Source organism: Macrobrachium rosenbergii, chromosome 3 (assembly GCF_040412425.1).
Source record: "Macrobrachium rosenbergii isolate ZJJX-2024 chromosome 3, ASM4041242v1, whole genome shotgun sequence".
NCBI lineage: Eukaryota > Metazoa > Arthropoda > Malacostraca > Decapoda > Palaemonidae > Macrobrachium > Macrobrachium rosenbergii.
The window spans coordinates 89,109,430-89,130,721 of NC_089743.1; the positions used below are offsets into that span (position 1 = coordinate 89,109,430).

At 40.8% G+C, this 21,292-nt stretch overlaps 1 protein-coding gene across 6 annotated transcripts in view; it reads right to left on the reverse strand.

Annotated features, from left to right (window-relative positions):
- LOC136827210 (protein-L-isoaspartate O-methyltransferase domain-containing protein 1-like) overlaps positions 1–21,292 on the reverse strand; it is a 56,412-nt gene that overhangs the window by 23,030 nt on the left and 12,090 nt on the right. For all 6 annotated transcript variants that reach the window (XM_067084986.1, XM_067084992.1, XM_067084982.1 and 3 more), the window contains exons 2-3: positions 11,013–11,498; positions 1,067–1,160 (exon numbers count right to left, since the gene is read on the reverse strand). In XM_067084986.1, the coding sequence (XP_066941087.1) occupies positions 1,067–1,160; positions 11,013–11,225 (307 nt within the window). In that variant the 5' untranslated portion in view covers positions 11,226–11,498. The remainder of the gene's footprint in view (positions 1–1,066; positions 1,161–11,012; positions 11,499–21,292) is intronic.

Genomic DNA, 21,292 nt, shown 5'->3' on the forward strand with positions numbered 1-21,292 from the left:
AAGATCTTTATTACACTCCAGCCCCCTACATTTAACATACTTAGTGTGAGAATCATAAGAAAGTTTGACTAATCTAGTTTTACAACCCTCAGTGCAATACCGAATGCCTGAAGAACTAGAGTCTGACATCCTGACTAATTAGCAACAAAGTTAACCAAACTAACAATGTGACAATAATAGCAATACACCAAAACCTAGATACTTCTGCAAAAGGCTGGAACAAATATCTAAAAAAATTATGAAAATGGCTGCACAAAATCATAATGTTGTCAGGGCCAACCCAGAAAAACAAATTGAAGCTCTTTGCTGGTTGTACCCATCAGTCCCAAGCGTGGGTGAGGGCCTTGTCACTAAAGTGATGGTAGCGCCACTGTGAGAATTTGAATTTTAGACTGGCGTGGTAGGGATGCTTGTAGCTGTATAATTACTTATTAAATCTGCTATAAATAAAATTATTAGAAAAACACATACTAACTTGGTAAAATTAGCATATTTTACAAATGTCTTGGAAAGCAGGCCCTGCACTGGGTTGGAAATATTAACTTTCAACTTCCAGTGGAAGGTACAGAAAATTTTTTAGACATTTTTTCCGCACACCATCTCTTTACATTGATGTGTTTTTTTCTTAAATTGGCCAACCTTTAAAGTTTGTCTGGTCTAGGGGTGTGCTTAATATATATTTCAGCCTGGCCTGTAAGGCTTAAGTCTGAATACACTGTACTGCTGCAAAAGTAAGAGATTATAACAATGCACCTACAAATACATTACAGACCTCAGACATATAGTATGGACAGTTGAAGCATTAGATGCTAGTATCTTTACGCTTAATAAAGTTGCCTGAATTAATGTTGCAATAATGCTTTACTGTATTAATAAAGTTGCCTGAATTACTGTTGCAATAATGTTTTACTGTATAGGCCTATGTCCAAGATAGAAAATTAAGGTACATTTTTTAAAGTTGTATTAAGAGTGGCTGAACTTGTAAACAGGCTCTAAGAACTTATCCTGTGTTACTGAGAAACGGTCTGGTAAAAAATCTAAAAAGAAACCAGTAGCTAAAACTTACCTATGATTAATCCAGCCATGGTTGAAAGATATCCTGTGCCTGATCCCAAATTAAGGAAAGAATGCCCAGGAGCAAGCTGCAAGCTTTCCATCACCTGAAATTCAATGAGCAAAGGTAACTTCAGCATTCCTCTGTAATAACTACTGGTAGTTTACATCACTCAATAGGGCAATGATTATGATTGTTATTAATATTAATATTACTATTATTATGTGTGTACCTAATAGCAAAATTGCAATTAACGACAAAGGCAAAATGCTACAAGCCCAAGGACCCCAATAAGGAAATAAGGAAAACAAATATGGTAAATAAGAGAGAAAATAATTAACAAAGGATGAAACAAGATTAATGGCAACTTGCTGAACAGAAAAACACTCAATAAGTCTGAAATTCTCTAGTTCCAATGATCCAACCATCCGATCAGGTAGATCATTCTAAAATCTGGTCACAGACAGAAAGACACTTCTAGCAGATTGTGTGGTATTAAACCTTACATAAGAAAAAGAGCTGTTAGAATTAGGAAAGCAAAAGATGATCAAAATTATAAAAACTAAGGAACTCTAGTTTTTTAAAACAATTTAAGATGAAAATCAGCTGCTGAAGACCAACCAGGAGAGCAATAACCAAATGACAGAATACAAGAAAAAACCACTTCAAGAAAGGTCTCAACAAATTTATGGTCTTTCACAACATGAATTTTTTTCTTTGTGATTCAAGATTTAGACCAGATATGTGAATTTGGAATCAAGACTTACGCTTAGAATTTTATATGAGTTGTGAGTAATTAAAGAAACTATGTCATTGAAAAATGTTATCTTCATGATAAAATTGTTTCATATATACTTACCAAGTAATTACACAGCAATAGTTTCAACTCGCTTGGCAGCACAAATTTAAAGTCAAGGTAGCTCTTCTACTGTTTTTGTGTAGGTGACTAGCACCAGCCCTGTTGAAACAATAGAACAACAAAAGCAGAAACTCAATTAGTTTTGTGCCTTAAGTCCCTTGAGAGAGGAGGGAGGGAGGGCTCCAATTCTGTAATTACTTAGTAAGTATACATGAGACTTAATTCTATCATGAAAATAACATTTTCATATAAGTACCTTACCAAGTAATTACATAGCAGAATCCCACACTGACCGGAGGTGGGATACATGGACGTATTCTAATCCAAAACATTAAGTAATGGTAATGAATTTGAAATAGAAAAATTGCTAGCATTGATACAGTCCTTGTTTCTTTACTTGGTAAGAGAGCTACTGCAGGTAAATACTGCCTCTGGTTGGTGCTCATCTCAACCTGTAGTGGCGTGGCAGTTGAGCCATGGGATGCCTCTACTTTGGGTGGTGTCTTTGCAGCAAAGGATATGTCAATGGCTAACAAAGCTTAAAAACAGATGCCCTTGCCCTGGGTTCAGTACCCGATACAATAACCAGATAGTGCTGTCACCTACACTGAAATAAAAACTGCAACCATCCACTAAAACTGATGGGAACTCCAGGTACATAGTAGCCCCAGGCTCCCCAATGACTCGACACCCTATATCAAGGTGAAGAGTTAGAGGATAAAAATAATGCTTCCTATGCTTCTTCCCCCAATACCATGCCAGCCACTGATAAACGCCCCAAGGTACTGCAGCTTTCGAACTCTGTTTCTACTTCTTTTAAATAATGCGATGCAAAGGTCAACTTGCACCTCCAGTAGGCTGACTGTAAAACAGAAGAGATGGACACATGCCTGAAATCGAAAGAGGTAGCTACTGCTCTGATGTTGTGGGCTTTCACTTTAAAGGAAGGCAAGATGTCCTCTTGGATCTGAGAATGCGCCTCAGTAATAAGGTCCCTTAAGAAGAACGACAAAGTGTTCTTAGAAACGGGTCGGGAAGGTTTCTTGACAGAACACCAAAGATTGCTGGATGGTCCTCTGATCCTCTCAGTCCTGTCCAGGTAATATCTTAAGGTCCTAACAGGGCAAAGGATTCTTTCCTCCTCCTCCGGTCCAAGGATTTCCATTAGATTCTTAATAGTGAAAGAACGAGGCCAGGGCTTTGATGGTAACTCATTCTTGGCCAGGAAACCGTGAGTAAAAGAGCAGAATGTGTCTCCCTGAATGAATCCTATCCTCCTATCGATGGCCTGAAGTTTGCTGACACGCTTGGCAGTAGCCAAAGCAACAAGGATAAGTCTTTCAAGTCAGGTTCCTGTGAGACATGGAACAGAGTGGCTCGAAAGAGGGGACTGTTAACCAGTTCAGAACCATATTAAGATTCCAAGAGACAGAGTCAACCTTTGTCTGTTTGGAAGTGTTGAAAGACCTGAAGAGGTCGCTAAGATCCTGGTTAGACGACAGATCTAGACCTCTGTGTTTAAAAACGTAACTCAGTATGGCTCCATATCCTCTAATGGTGGAAGCAAGAAGGCTGACGTCTACATCTTGACAGCCTCTGCAGCTAGTCTTGAAAATCCCTTCGCTCTGACAAGTTTCCAGGCAGTCTGAAGCCTGTCAGAGCAAGAGCGGATAATCCTTGGTGAAACCTCCTGAAGTGGGGCTGCCTGAGTAGACATGGTTTTTCACCGGAAGGGCCTTCCAAGAGAGTCTACTATCAGTCTTAGAAGGTCTGGGAACCACTCTTTCAGAGACCAGAGTGGAGCAACCAGAGTCATCATCACACTCTGATGTGTCCCTGGAATTTGTTCAGTACTTCCCTGACCATGCTGAACAGCGAGAATGCGTAGAGGTCTAAGTTTGACAAATTCTGAAGCATGGCATCTGTCGCCCATGCCAGAGGGTCAGGGCGGAGGGAGGAAGGGCCAGCAATGATTCATAAAATAGCAACAGGTCTGCTCCACAGTTCAAAAAGTCGATGCAGACCAGGGTCCAGAAGGTCACTCTTATGGAAGGACACTGTTACAATGGCTTGGAGTTTGTCCATCAACACATTCACTTTCCTTCTGGAATCAGTGACAGTTGCATTCAATTCTGATCACCCAAAGCAGGGGGTCCTTTGCACGCCTTGTGGGGAGGAGTGGGGTCATGCCTTGCTTCCAGATGTAGGAAAGAAACGGTGATGTTGTCAAATGAACCACTACTGTTTGTAGCAAACAGCCATGTTTCTGAGAAAAGATTGAAGGCCTAAATGAATGGCCTTCAATTCCTTTACATTGACGTGAAGGTTCTTCTGTTCCAGGGACCATGTCCCAGAAACTTTCATGCTCCCCAGAAGGGCTCCCCAACCTAATTAAGACGATGCCTGTTTGTTAATGTAATTCAAATTTTCATATAGAATATTTTGAAAATGAAACAATCGAGAATGAAATCATAGACAAACTTGAAAACATATCTTCAGAGATAAAAAGGGAGAGTAAATAGTAAAACTATCTAATGCTGATTTATTTTAAGTGTACGATAGTTACCAAATGGAACCATGTCTGCTCCTCAAAATTTTGATCTTCTAGATAATAGAAAAAATATAGCAATAGATAAAAAACACATTTCCTGATTTCATGGAGAATGACACTTTTTGAGAAATATTCCAAAATTCAATCTCACTGCGAAAGAAATATATTATGACTCAAAATATATTATTCCGTGAATAACAAGTGAATGAGGTAGCCTAGTTACCAAACAGTACTGCACTAAGATTGTTTACAGATTATGAAAATTTTGCTTAGCAAATTACAGATATCTACTTTTAAATATTTCATGATTCAATAATCATTTCCTATAAAACAGTACTATTAGTAATGATAAGAAATGACTAGGTAACATTTTACTGGCTTGAAAAGTGATGATGAAATTCAGATTAAAGCTTCTCTCAATAACATCTGTGTGGCTATGGCAAACAGATACCAACATGATATTGCCTGCGCAAGCAGTGATTTGTTGAATCCTGGATAGTGCAGGATTTGTCACGCAGATTTCTAAACAAACAGGCATACTGGTAAAACATTCACCTGTGGTTGCAATTGATGAGTGGCATTTAACAGATCTTCGAGGGTTGGGATGTCTGAGACTCACTGTGCAGCAGATGATGCCAAGGTGCTGACTGGCGTCCAAACACCTTTCATGGCAGCTGTGAAGACTACCCAGAGACTACATTTGGAATTTCTGGTCAGGACATCCAGACGAATACTTCATTATAATGGAATCCATTACCGGTAGGTAATGAAAAGTAGTATTTGAGTATGACCCTTCACAGTTCAGTACTTCTTAGGTTTTGATAATTTCAGAACCTTAATTACAATAAGGGACTAATTCAATTACATTTTATACATTGCATACCCCGTGAACTTCAATCCATTTATTTTATTTAGCTGCCTACAACCTAGCATTACTACTACAGTACTGTGCAGTGTTATGCAAAAGTATCTAAGGTGTTCCAGTTTCATTTGGATGTACGTATCTTTTTTTTTTCCTATTTCATTCAGGATCGCTGTAGCATCCACACTTCATGTGTGGTAACTACGATGGTTTCAATAATCATAATAGTCAAGTGAGCTGTGTGGCCTAGTCATGGTTGTGGCCTCAACCAACTTTAGAAATGTCTGATGAACACAGTCTGCATTTGGGAACCTTAGCGGGGAACAACCACTACTCAAAACTGCAATAGTGGCTGAATGGGAAGCAGTAAGGTGATGGTAGAATGTTGTTTACAATATGGTGTCGTCGATGCTGAGACGTTTACAATAAGTCATTGACAGAGAAGATGGCTGGACGAAACATTAATCATTATTCAACATAATTTCCCTGTTTATATATAGATTGGTTTATTCATTGTAAAATAAGTTATATAAATGTACAGGTGGTCCTTTGGTTACAACAGAAGCAGCTTATGACACTCTTCAAATATATTCATAAATAATTATTTCCTGGGTTACTACCCATGTTCCGGTTTATGACGGCGATCCGATGGAAGAAATATAGCTCCAAATAGGTTAGAATGGTCAATATTTGGAGGTTTTTTGATGAAAAACAATAAAAATGCAGTTTACGCAGTTCACAAGAAACCCAAATGATTAAAAGTAAGTATCGTTGAAAATCATAAGGTTTTCTTACGATTTTAAACAATAACCCGGGTTATGGCGATTTTGGTATCTGACATGGCAGGTGAGAAATGTCGTAAACTGGGGACTGTCTGTATTACATTCCGTTATTATACCATTACTAAATTCAAGAATGCTACCTTATACTAGTACAGGCAGTCCACGCTTACTGGAGGCATTGGTTAACAGCGTTTTGATGTTACAGCGAATGGCTAGTGACATTGTTAACCAGATTTTCAGTGCGATACTGATTAGCAGGCACCGATCCCTGATTTCGCGGCTTTGCGTTCAGTCAAGATTTCAGCGCAATCTCCCGATAACCAGTGCCGTGCAACTTTATGGTTTTCGGCACTACAATCGACCCCTGCCTATTCGCGATTCTGGATTTGTGGATTCACCTATTCATGGATTTCTCTATGGAACGTATATACACATTATTCGTGGAAAATTTGCCTATTTGAGGTATTTTTCATAGAGAAATATTCACAAATTACTGTACTTTCATATCAATTTCGTGACTAAATGCACTTCTATAAAACTATTAAAATATTCAGGTATAAGCATTTTTAGAGGGTTTTTTGAACTAACAAAATATGCAGTTCTAAGTGTTTTTAGAGGGGTTTTAAGTATTCGCCAATTTTAGCTATTTGTAGGAGGTAGTTGTAGGCATCCCCCACCAATGCACCGGATCGACTGTATATCACCGATTTTCAGTTAGCGGCGTTTGGCCAGGGAAGGCATCCCCGCCGTTAACTGGGGCTGCCTGGTTATCAGCGAGTTTTGGTTATCACCACCCCGTTGGGAACAGAACCCCCGCTTATAACCGGGGACTGCCTGTAGATGGAGCAAGATTGTTATCTAGAAATTTGTCTTGAAATTCCTAAAATAAAACTACAGTAGTTGTCTATGGTGATGAAACAAAATGTTGGGGCTTACAGTAATGACTAATTGCTGAAATTCAACACATTGCAAGTTTTGTTTAGAATAATTCTTTGGTCCTAAAGTTATAACTAATTTCGTTATTTGTTACAGTTTTAATGTTGCTCTTAATAACCTTTTAATGATAAGTCATAATATAAAGGTATAATCGACTAAGAAACTGAGGGTCTCCCCCCAAAAAATTGACGTCCCACATGAGTCTATTAAGCTCCATTACTTAAATAGAATATGTATAATAAAAATCTGAAAAAGAACATGAAGTTGGAGAATAACCAATCACAAAGGAAAAGGCAATTTTCCCATACATCTGTCCCAGTCAGGATTCGCTTTACTACTGTAAATCAATTAACTTGATGGACACTTTCAGAACGAAGGAAGGCTAAGAGGAAAACCACTGGATAAAAAAGATATGTTTCAAATTTTTGCATGTAGCTTAGCTACTCTTTAACATTAAAACATTTTAATAACCTAGTCAAATAAAGACTACAGTACATACAAGGATATGTATTTATGACAGACTGAATTCTTGAGAAGTGAAGTATATTTGATAATGCTCCCGACAGAAAACAGAGGGAGATTCCTTGCCCATTGTCATCATTTGGGGATGGCAATTAACAATTTTTATCACATAGGCCTAGTAGGAGGAGAGGGAAGATAGCATCTCAGTTGCTGCTGTGACTTTTCTTACGTGATATCGATTACCTCGGCAATTAGAACTTTATTGCCATTTCCACTAATTCATTATTACTTTGCACACCTTGGGTCATAAATAGTGGAATTATAAAAATTCCCTTGAAAAGTTACTGTTTAGAATCAAGTTGGGTGTTGCTTTAAAAGATCCGTTATTGTATGTGACAGTATGACAATTTAACTCCTGTGTTTTAATATATAAACAACCAAAGAAAGTTAAACTGTATTGGTGAAAACAATAAAATCCGATGACTGACTTGTGATTCATCACGTTTGTTGTTCCAATTCAAACAGAGTCAGAGACATACACCTTTCTTCATTCAAAATGAATACTTTAACTATTGCCAAGGTAGTTTCCCATTTCTCGGCAGACTCGAAAGAATGTGACATTGCCATATTCAAGAGTAACCCAGACCAGAGGGAAAGGGAGTTTTGTCTGGGACTGTGCTTGAATCTTACCCACATTTACTATTATGGAAAGATGAGATATAAACAATCATTGCTTATTTTTATATGAATGAGTGCTCCCTACTGCATTTCTAGAGTTTATGTAAGAAACTGTCTGATGTGAAGAAATACACTTGATGCACTCAAACTACTCATTTACTCCGCTAATGTAATATTCATTTTAAACCTCACATACGCCATACAAAATTTAAGTAATGTATCATAAAGTATGAACATTCTGCTTGATATTTTAATACCCAGTGAATGACCATGGAAACCTCAAAACTCTTAGTTTGTATACTGCCTATAGCATCTACTGGCTTGTATTCATGTATGGAACTCCCCAATCCAATACCAAATGATCGATGAATCTACAAAACAATTGTTCGTTTTATTGTGATCACGACAATGCACATGGTCCAACCTCAACACTTAAAGGCTATACAGCACTCCATTTATCATGTGCTAATAATACTGACAACCATCATCAAACTTTGGAATCCAGCAACGTAAAATTAAATTTAAAAAACTGCCCTGTTGTCAGTACATACTGTATACATTACATGTGAAACTAGTAGAACACTTGAAAATGGTGACATTGCTGTTAGGTAACTAAATAAATCATAAATAGCTTCATAAACATCATGTGCTAAAACACTAAAAGTCACTTATCTGCTCTCTTGAAGAAAAATTTAGCTATTAAGCACTGTCGGATAAACATATCATGTGAACCAATCAGCTAAAGAGAGGCTAACCTGCAGTGAGACAGGGGTTCCACCCTCTGCTGGAGCAGTTCACTGCTTGCCTGAAAGAACTACTGTAACTATTCTTGTCATCTATTTAAGTAATACAGTATACCACCCAGCCAATCACTCTTTCCCTTGTAATCCTACCAAAAGGCAGTTTTACCAAAAAATTGATTTTACACCATAGTAAGAGTTGAAAAACTATGTGGGAAGAGAAAACAATGGATTAAAACTAAAGGTATGGACCAAAGAACCGATCTGAAGACAAAATAAAAAGATCATTGCATAAATGCAACCCTCATACACAAAATCAATTTTCATGTAAGTAACTTACCGAGTAATTACATAGCTGTAGTGTCTAACTCACGCAGCAACCTTTTACTTAAAAAAATCACGGTAGCACTTCGATTGTTTAGTGTAGGTGTCAAGCCCCGCCCACTAATGGAAGCACTGGAAACGACTTAGCAGAACACCTCATTCTGTTTCTGCAGGCTCTCGAGTAACCATTGGGGGGTTTGCAGCAGCTTTTTATTTTGTTCATGGTTTTTCAGTTGAACAACTGGATTTCAGTGAAGTGTTATCGCTTTTTTTGAGTAGCCTTCAAGCTCTGATCAGCTTATTAGCTAGGATCTCCTACGGGCAGATCAAAATCGAGAGATGCTGGTCACTCAATTTATTCAGGGGAAGCCTCAATGTTTTGGCAGATGAGCCGAGCTGTTGAAAGCAGATCCTTCCCACTGAGTGGACCTTGGATCCCCTGGGGGTACAAGGTACCTGGAGTGGTGAACAGTAATAATGGCACAGGCAAAAATGACACGGTAACAAGGGCACAGGTAAAAATAACACGGGTAAAAAAGGCACAAGTGAAAAAAAGGAAAAAATGGCACAAGGGGAAAAAATATATTGATTTCCTGTACCTACAATGTTTCGCCATGTTTAGTACTAGTACCTCAGGGATCAAATGTCCTTAAGTGCATCTGATCCCCAAAGGACTAGTACTAAACATGGCGAAAAATTATAGATGAATCACTGTTTCGCAATGTTTAGTACTAGTCCCTCGGGGATCAGATGCACTTAAGGAAATTTGGTCGCCAAGGGGGCTAGTACTAAACACGGTGAAACATTGTAGATGAATCACTGTTTCGCCATATTTAGTACTAGCCCCTCGGGGATCAGATGCAACTAGGGGCATTTGATCCCCAAGGGGCTAGTACTAACCACAGCGAAACCTTGTAGATGAATCTATATATTTTTTTCCTACTTTTTCACTTGTGCCATTTTACCATGCCAATTATACCCGTGCCATTATTACCTAAATTCACATGGAGTACCCACCAGTCTGAGTGGATGGGTTGTGGTTTTTTCTCAGTGTGGGTGACAGCGTTGTTTGGTTGTTTTTTTACCGGTACTGCGCCCAGGGCAAGGGCAATTGTGTATGTACTGTCAGCAATCAGGCCTATCCTCCGCTGCAAGGCTCTCACTTGAGTAGAGGCGACCCACGGCTCAACCGCCATGCCACTACAGGTTAAGATGAGCACCAACCAGGGGCAGTATTTACCTGCATTAGCTCTCTTATCAGGTAAGGAAACGACAATCATTGTTTCAATGCTAGCAACTTTTACTATTTCAAAGTCATTACCTTTTAATGTTTTGGAGTAGAATACCTCCATGCATCCCACCTCCTGTTAATGAGGGATTCAGCTATGTAATTAGTTAATAAGTTACTTATATGAAAATGATATTTTCATATTGAAGTTATGTTTCATATACACTTACCAAGTAATTACATAATCAGAGCCTGCCCTCCTCCCCGCAGATGGACATAGGACACAAACAGAATGAGGTGTTCTGCTAAATCGTTTCCAGTACTCCCATTAGTGGGCGAGGCTTGTCATCTACACTAAACAATCAAAGTGCTACCGCAATTTTTAAAATAAAATGCTGCTGCGCAAGTTGGAAACTATAGCCATGTAATTACTTGGTAAGTATATATGAAATTTAATTTTATTATGAAAATATAATTTTCTGAAAATGTTTTCCAGTGAAAACAATTTGGAAAATGGTGAATAAATGCATACTTACCTTGGCATATATACAAGGTGCAGATAAATGCAGGTTTCCTTTCTTCCATGCATTGTCTCGATATGCCTGTTCTCTATGTTCTGCAGTAAAATAATCCCCTCTGTCAACAGCACGAAAAATGCGTTCTACTAGAGGAGTTTTTATATAGTTTGCAGCCTTCAGGTTGTCCACCAAATCATCGTTGTCAACTCCAGCACTAACTGCTCCCCCCATCTTTAGTTAAGTAATTTAAAATTTTACAAATGCAAAACAACTTTTGAATGTATCACTTCAGAAGTCTCCCTATACAATCATTTGACCAATTTACAATATTATTCTTGGCACACTAGTGTACTGAACTAGTTGAGCTACTATCTAATTTTGAGCAAATAATTTGGCAATAAAGTCAATTCTACCAAATGCTCATGGAGCAATCAAGTGCTCTTTCTTCCTCCCAAAGTTGACTTTGATTTTAAAGGCTTTTCTTCATCAGCTTTACAACCCATCCTGAAAGAAAGGACCAAAGATTAACATGCTGGTAGAGCTGACAGCTTTAATTTTATAAGGATTCAAACAGTATTCTATACATTCAACAGCACATTTGTTATAATCCTTCAGTCAAATATTACACCATTTATGTGAAAACAACTAAATTTATATTTAATACAAGTCCATCGGTTTACATGAGCCTTTCCGTGCGGTTAACACATCAAAGAGACACAGAACAAGAAAAAATGAAAAAGAAGTAGTAGTAACTATCTTATAGCACAAGGTGTAGTAAATGGTAGAAGCATTCATATGGGAAGGGGGTTTTGTCAGCACCAAAGGCTCAGAAATCCCATTCAAGTGTTTTCCAAAGTTTCACATGGAACTTTCCATGTCAGAGTCAAGAAAATGGGTTTGGGGTTGCCACGACTTTGGTGGAGATGCATGCCATGCTTTACCTGTCAGATCTGCAGTCCTAGTTTTGGCACGGCAAAAAATGTTTTCTCGTGGTACAAATTTTCCATGGGAGCTAAGTTATCACGTTGATGTGTCAGTTACTCATGTAGAAATCACTCCCTGCTACCACTGCCTCAAGTGTAACTTGTTTGCCCCTGGGTACAGTGCTGACTAGCCTTGGGCAATATGGCAGAGAATTTATTTGCTCTGATGGAGCAGCAAGTTATTCCATCATTTTGCCATTCATCTAGTAACACTGCTCCTCAGAGTGTTTCTCAATATTATCAACTTGTCCGCAGCAACAAGGATACATCTTATAACCCTACTGACCTCACACTGGTAAGTCATTCCAGCGCTGTCTGCACTTGCCACAAGACTAAAGGGGCTGGGTGGAGAGCTCTCTCCAAACTCACAGTTTGCATTAATAAAAATAATTCTGTGGTTTTCACAAAAAAAAAAAAAATAAAATGTTATTTGTTCTAATGCAAAACCCATCAGCTTTCATAAGCCTGATTTGCTATTTACTGCTAGGTCTAAATGAATGTGATCCAGAAACAGATTTCTTTACACTAATATGTAGGTGGACAGGTTCCTGTTAGTAACACCAAGGTTTGTACTCTTTCCATTAAGACTTGGGAAAACAACATAGCACACTTACCCTTCTTTAAGACAGTTGCATGTGCCCCAGAGTATTATGCTTACGGTAAGTGTGCCCCAGAGTATTATGCTTACATGGAAGGTAAGAGTAAGGAGACAGAGGGGACCTTGGCCCAGCAAAAAAAGAAATCAAATCCCAAACGGAAGAAGGGACAAACTCTGGTAATTGCTTGGTCTTGCTGAAATAGCTCTTACTTCCCCATAAAGGCCGAATAAAAGGAGCGCTTTCAGAAGAAACTTTCTTTTGCGGTAATTCTGCAGCAGCATCCAAACTATGAAGTCCTTGAGGGCATTAAGCCTGGACTACTGGCTCTTCATAGTAGTCAAGAAATTTGCTCATGCAGACCCTAATGGCCCTAGAAAAGCCAATGATATAACCAGTTCCTCTTCCCCATCAGAGTTGAACTTAGGAACCTGAGGAGGTGGCAGCAGCAGAGTCCCAACTCCCTCCGGCAAATAGTATCTACAGCACTTCATAAAGGAGATGAATTTAGAAAAAACACTCAGTGGAAGAGGAAGAAATAGTCCCAACTTGTACCTTAGCAATGGCTGGAAGCAGAGAACTCCTCCACTTCAGGGCTAATGATTTGGCGGTTGGCGACTATGCTGAAATCATTTAAGGTGCTGAGAACGAAAAACATGACAAGAGGAGGAGCCACACCAGTACTCTGTGCTGCCAAAACAGCAGCATCAACCTGCCTGATTGGGGAAGGCACTGAGCATCATTGCTGTAGAGTAGACCTACAGCACTTCACATAGCCTGAAAAAGCCTAGCATAAACACAAGAAGACCAGGAAGGAACCACTGGTGTCTGAGGAGACTGAGATAGCGAAAGCAGTTCCTGAACACTACTAGAATGCCTGTTAGGAGTCTGAGGTGCAAATACTGTATGGGGGAAATGAGAAAGGCAGTGAGACACCTGAGAGATGACAACCCCTAAAGTATGAACTTGTAAAAGTAAGCCTCCAAAAACTCCCTGAAGAGCAAAAATGTGTTCGCAGTCCCGATTGATGGCGGAGGTTCAGACTCTGGCAAGAAGATTGCACTAACTTATGTGATGACAAGGTGCACTGAAAACATCCACAAGAGAAGGAAGAATGAGGAGAATGAGGAGGCCAACTACAATTATACACTTGATCCTTGCTGTGCGAATACAGGCAGCCCCTGGTTATCGGTGCTCGAGTTTTATGGCGCTTGTCTAGTGATGACAATAACTTGATTTTCGACGATATGCCAATATCCCATATCAGTGCGATGGCAAAGACTGGTTAATGCCCACCTAACAGAGCGCTGATCCGTTTATGACGCCGATAAGCACGATATTTGTTGATTTCCAATTGGCGATTTTTGGTTACTGTCACACTCGAAAGGAACCTCATAATGATCGAAGGAGACTTCCCCACATCCCGCATGTTGGACAAATGATGTGAAAATGGACTGGCAAAACCAGAGTGTGTGAAAGACCATGAAAATCTGGTGCCAGAAGAGTGCCCTTGGGAAGCTAATGAAGCATCCTTTGAGGGAGACATTGCCAAATGAGGGTCAGAAGTAACAGGAGGGTCCAGGGTATGGATCATTAGGGTCTGCAGCCTCCTGAAAGGCCTAGGAGACACAGGATTAAATCCAGAAAGAGCACACATTGGGCTCAAACAAATCACCTACACCTCACCTAGACAAACTTCATTTGATCTTGTCACAAGCATTCTTCAGCAACTAAGTGCCAGCCTGTACAGTACATGATACTCATAAGTTTGGTCAGAGAAAGGAGACAACTGGCTCCACCACTTCATTTCTGCAATATACCATGCTTCCCTGCACCTCCAACAGTGGAGGGAAGTGTCACAGGACAGGGCCAAGGTATAGCTAACAGGAGAGGGAGGGCACTGGTTTTTCCTCTGACATAAGGGGGAAAACCTAAAAAAAATGAACAATTCATTTGGGTTGGTAATGAAGTGCAGTGGTGGTAAACTCAATAAACTTTTCAAACTTGGGCCTAACATTATCCTGAATAATCTGAGGAGCTTTAAGGGGTGAAGTAAAATGTCTAGAGGGAGAATGGTTACTAGGTACACAGGTAAATTTTTTAAACTAGAAAAGCACTTACGTCTATACTGTAATTACTTCACATTCTACCTTTAGTCTAAACTAGAAAAGCAATTACGTCCATACTGTAGTTAGTTCACATTCTACCTTTAGTCTATACTAGAGAAGCACTTATGTCTATACTGTAATTACTTCATATTCTACCTTTAGTCTCTTTTCTGTTGTATCCCTTCTCTTACTCTTTTATGCAAATAATTATTTATATCACCTGTCCAACCAGAACACTGACATGCAACAGTAATTGAAGGAACAATCCTTGCTTGTAATTTTTTTTCATATATTGTGACTATCAGAGGCTACAGAGTAAAGACGAGTGCTACACACACTAACTTTACACCTTCTGTTGTCATCTTCAAGAGAAACACCCAATATAACAAAGGTTAATTAATATCATACCAAAACCCCAAAAGCAATCCAAATCAGCAATGAGAATAAGTAAACCGCACTCATCTACCATGTCCTTGCCAACCAATGCTTGTTCACTCAGAAATGGGATGGGTCAACAGTTTTTAAACTAAACGATCCAATGAAGTTTTGATTTTAGCACTGATGTCCTCTGGTGGCACAGGGAATACAAGCATCATAACAGAAAGGTAAAATTCGTTTAAAAATGTTAACAATGAGAATGTATTCCAATCTTCAAATACTATCTCAACAATATTATGTAACATACATCTCTTTGTTGTCTTGTATAGCAAATCAATTCAATAAAAACTTGTATAGATTTATGAGGCCATTATTGACAAATCAGGTTTATAGTAAAAATATCTGTGGGCCTAAGTATAAAATACATACAGAATCACCAACAAAAAAAATCATAATGAACTTATACATCATCAAACAAAAAGTTCCTACCAAAGTCACCATATTATTTAAAAAAAAGGTACCCTAACAATCTATGAGATGAACTCTTTACACTGTTGTTTCTGTCAATGGACATGTACATAGTATATCAATGACCTCTAGTCAGCAAGTGTAGTAATTACATGTTAGCTGGCTGACACTCGAGATTTTAGCCAAACTGTGATTACCATCTTTGTTGAAATCACCCACGTTACAGTCACTACTAATACTGTAAGTAGAAATTGCTTATCATCAGATTGCACAACCCAGTGACTTGACAAGAGCTCTAGACACTTTTTAGGACATCTTTGGGGTAGAGCTCTAACCCAACCTTTAATCTGTCCTAGGGTGCTTCAACCCTAGCAGGGTGGCTTTGCCCCCAGAGCCCAGTATTCACCTCCAGTGAACAATGACATAGCTCTCATTTTTACATGTAAAGGTTTTGGTGTTTGTATGCCTGTTAACCTCTTCTTCTTCAACATTGTACTGATGTGAGTCTTTAACATCGTCTTGATATGAGAGAATAATTGTATGTGCTTACTGTGGTGTGTGTGTGTGTTTCTGAATAATTTGCACACACCTTTACATCATATAACAACTTAGTGGGAACTGTGAAACATCATGATGGTAAAAAAATAAGTGCATTTTTACATTAGACTTCATATTTGAAAATGTACAGCCTCTGACAACACAGACTTGAGGAAAATCATGCTACATATTATGAAACAAGTCAGTTTTTCTGATATTATGGCTGTCCCTTTATTACTCTGACTGGGGCCCACAGTAGGAACAATACTATTCCCCTGGTCTGAAAGTACAAAGCACCCTAGGTTAGGTTAGGTGAAAGATGGTAAGGTTTGGATGCACATGATTTCAATAAAAACTTATTAATGTTGCTTTCAATATTATTGTATTGCAAGGATTTCAAAATTTACTGTAATACTGCATTCCTATTTGTGATGTGCAGCCTAATAAACAATCAGGTTGGCCTTATCCTAGGCTTTCAAAGGTTGTTAGGGCAGATTAGGTTTACAAAGGTTACATTTGGATGAATCGCTGAATTTCACAAGTTTTCATAAACCCTTACCCAAAAACCTGTTTCCCACTGTAATGTATCAATAACCCCTTTCCAGTGTAAGGGAAGGTCAAATTTGTCCAAATCACTTAAAAAGACTATCAGAAAAATATTTTATAACTGTACCTGATGTTAAATTTTAAAAATGACATTATGATAAAATCACAATTTTTGAAAGTAAATTGTATTTTTCCTAACTATGCAAACCTGAGGTCCTTTACATTAGGAGTTACTTACGGCAAAACTGGACATGGCTGTTAGACTCTTGAACAAGGTGGTTAGGCAGTAACTATTGTCAGGTAGGCGGGAAATACTCGCCTGCCTGCATGTTAAACATTCCAGTTTGCCTTTCGGTCCAGGTTCAGATTTTGGGGTGGCATGAAAGTGGGCATAAAATGTAAGTACAAAAAGGACCTCAGGTTTGTATGAGTTGGAAAATACAATTTGCTGTGAAAAATTTTTGATTTGTTCCGACACGATATACCAGGCTGTCCCAGTCATTACATTGAAGACTTACTGGTTGGAGAGAATCTGAGTTAGTCTCATGAACTGACTAATTCTGCACTCCTGGTGAAAGAAACGAGGAGGTACCATGCTGACATACTGATGGTGGAACTGCAGATCAAATGTCAGATGCTGGACCTTTTTGCATGAGTGAAGAAGCGTAACTCATACTTGAATGGAGGCTGAGGAAGAATCTTGAAGTCGGGAGGCAGTAAGAAGAGCCAAGTGAGTTGCCTGCCAGTCTCTCCCTTCCTCCTTGCTAGAGGAAGGGGTGAAATTTAACTATGATTCTAGAAAAAAATAGAATGGGTGCTTTCGATGTAGTCTTACCGCATCCAGACACCAGATCCGGCAATGTCGGTTCGAGTCCTATTCTCATCCCAAAGGAGGAGAAGTAGGACGACGAGGAAGGAGGAGGAGGAGAGGCCAGTCACTCTTGGAATCATTCTCACTTCCGAACCAACACCTTAGGCGAGATGCTACTAGTCCTCTTGAAGGAGCCGGGTAAGAAAACACAACTTGGTGAGCAGTCACCACAGGGACAAGGAAAAAAGGTTCTAAGGGCCTGTGGCAAGACCACAGGAAGAAGACAAGAGTGTGGTCTATGAGATCACGTCTTGCTTCCAGACTGACAGAAACTTCAGGAATGTGAAGGATGGACCAAGCAACTGACTTCGTGAGCTCTCAGGTGGAAAGTACCGGTATCATCGTCGCCAGCTGCCAAGTACCTCCTTCGATCGCTTCATGAAGCCAGGAGAAAGACGTGTCCTTAGACACTTCTTCCTTGTGAGAGATAGTACTAGCAAAAACGTCGACAACATCCAGGCTAGGAATGTTGAGCCTTTGGAAAGTACCTTAGCTCCCTAATACAGAAAGTTAACGATTTATCTGAATCATCGATACAAAGTCAAAGGAGGAGGGGAACAAGAATGACTCAAACCCGACAATAGATACCATGGATTCAGAGTCCACTTATGTCATCTGGAAGGTCGAGGTATGATCCCTTCACCTGTTCTTCCATCTTCTATGCCAAGGCCGAGCAGAGATGAGATGGTCCCAAGAGGGCACATCTCTGTCCGACCCACTCTTATGAGGGCAGGTGAAGAGCACAGGACAGAACCCCAGCCAGGAGTCACATGCCATCCAGGGAACAGTTCTGGACAGCAAGACCGGGGCGGGCTTCTCATCCATAGCTAAATCTCGACCCCAGGAGAAAAAGGTCACTTTGGACAGAAGACTTAGGTGAAGGGCCTGCCATTCTTCTGGTAATGAAAGGAGAGAAGCAACCTTGGCGGAGAGGGCGAGGAAGTCCAGACAAGAGCAACTCTGAATTCAAGAAGTTCCGTCAATGACACAACCAGTGAAGAAGGATCAGTCCCTAGGACAGTGTTGCAGAGGACTTCCAGAGCTATCCAGCTATATCTGTTGCCACTCACGGTTTCCCATGCTTGCAAGGAAAGCTGGAAGGTCTCCAGTCCCGAACACAGGGGATGTAATGCCTCAAGAACCACTTCTTGTGTAGCTGCTGGCAAGAGGTTGGGTCAAGCGGAACTCTTCTCGTGCCTGAAGCAGAGCTTCCAGCATCTGTCTGTAGGTCGGGCAAAAGGCGAACAAATATGGAGGAAAAAGCGTCGATTTTTCCAGCATCTGTCGTGGCCCGGGTCTGGTACCTGGGTAAGCAATTTGTTATTGCTGGAGAATCAGAATGAAACACCAGACAAAGTCTCTTCGGAATCTTCGGAAGAAAATGTAGATAACGCGTTCGCTCGATTCCAAAAGACAGCTAATACCAATACCCCACCGTAGCTAATTGGCCATCTGGGTACCTGCAAATGTACAGATGAAGGAGCAAGAAAATACCACTGTTGTGGTTTTATTGTTCAGAATTTGTTGCAAAGCTCATCCTGAATTCTTGGAAGGCCAAAGGCTGCTGAGTTCAGAGTGCTGGATGAGACGGCATTAATCATCTTGTCACAGACCTTCAAGACAAAGTTTTACAGGTGTGTTCCTATTCCTCGATCGGTGAATCGGGACGTAGACACACGATGTGAGAATATGCAAGCATATTTGAAGGTTCCTTCAATCAAGCATTAGCCTAACCCTTTCCTCATACTTCGAAGAGGAAGGAAGGCTGGAGAAATGGAAGCAGACTTCCTTCATTCTCCACCATGGGGCAGCTTCTGCATGTTAACAGGATACCAAGACGATTAGCTCTAGTTGGGCTGGCATTTCCCGAATCAGGAGCACGGGAGAGGAAGTGGGATGATGGAAGTTTGATGAAAGGAACTGCCGAGACCCAAGGGAAATGAATTTTTCTCCTGAAGGAATCCATTCCCAGGTCTTGGCAATGTCACTGCCAGGTCCAGAGACTCGAGAAGTATCATTTTATCCAGGCATCTGCAGCAGGAGAACTTCTGCCCAATCAATACTTCTTTCTCCCTTCCCCTCCTCCCAGAAGGGAAGAAGAGGGATATGTGTTCCTTTCTATTATCTTCTTCCGAAACCTGGGACTTCTTAGGAGTTGAGGGGGGCTGGCTTGAACCTAAGGTCGAGCCGAGATGACTAAGACCCACAGGTCTTGGCAATTGTCCAAAGGACAAGGGAATGCCTGGCGAACCTGATTGACTGTGGTATCTGGCAAATCTCTCAAAGAGGTGCAGAACCAAGCAGTTCGCTCTAAGGGTCGAGCAAACTCGGGACTTACAAAAACCGAGATCCAAATTAGGACAAAGTCCTTCTCTTAGCACCAGAATCTTGCCTACAGATTGCTGTCTAGTATAGGAAGACCCACCTTTGACAGGACCAGTCTTCAGAAGGCATAGGGTTCTTTCCAGGAATGAGTTGTAGGTCCAGGCGTAGGAGGCTAAAGTTGGGATTGTGATCCATCAGGAGACTGCCTGGAGGAAACCAGCAGGTGTCTCCAAGACGCTGCCCTGCGTGTTGCAGAAGAGAATATCCTTCACGGCAGAAAGCAGAGATAGGAACCAGTCCGGGGTGAAGTAGAGTCAGAACAACCTGCACCTGGCAAGAACCTCCCGAGGCAAGAAGAATTAGACTTGGTATTCGAGGGCAGGGGAGAAGCTTTGTGTTTGACCTGGAATGAACTCTAGTCCGAAGAAAGTATTCTACCTTGGTCGAGGAACGCTCTCATCAGGCAAGGACAGTGGCGTGCCCCCGAATCTGCGGCCCCTTCCTGCAAGGGAAGGGAAAAAGATTATTCATTGGGGGAGCCACGGTCCTGTCCTGGGATCCTTGTGCTAACAAATGTTGTGAAGTTCTCTGAGAAAGCGAGGGCGTCCCAGAACTTGAAGAGGAAGACCCTCACTGCTTTTTTGAAGCATGAAACTCCTGTAATTTCTCCCCTGGAAGGAGATCTGACAGATCCCCAAGAAGCCCTCTCAAGCATTTGTTGTTTTACTTATGTGTGAGACATCTGGTCACCGAGACAAAAGCATGCCAAGCAGCCCACCTCCAAAGAAAGACAAATTCCGCTCGGAGCTCTCTCTGGTACGCTCTCTCCTCAGAACAACTAGGAAAAGAGAGAACAGGTGATGAGAAAGAGTACCATTGCCTGTCCTGCCAGGAAGACCAGCAATAATCAACTGAAGGAGATGATTGTCACAAGGGGAAAGAACGCTTGTGCCGTGGCAAAGTGCTTTCCTGGGAAGAGCAGAAAGTTCACTCAAACAGTGCTGAGAACCTGATTCGGAAAAACCAAGCGGGGCCAAGCTGAGCCGTGCCAAACCAAAGCCGATCACGCGAATGCGATCCAGACTGGGAGGCAAGCACGGCGAGATGAGCTGAGCCGAGCCAGTCTTGTGAACGCAACCAGGGGCTGGGTGGAAGCTGAGTGTTTAGCGGGAACTGGACAGAAGCGAACGGTCTCCGTGAACTAGCGTTAATTTCCCAAACTCTGAACTACTTTGAGGCTGAGGCCCCTTGAGAAGAAGGTTTAAAGGGGGAATTCTGTGTCTGCTATCCTGCATGTTCGAACCCAAACGTTCAAGACACGAGGATGAAACCCAGCCAAGCAACCGAAGCAGCTGGCAGGCAGTATCGAGACACCTGGGCATCTCAGCACTGAGACACCCGGGTTTCGGAACTTTCTCTCGTGCTGTGCCTCTCGCCAGGAGAGCGCTGCATTTATAAATTGACGACCTCGAGACTACGCATAAAA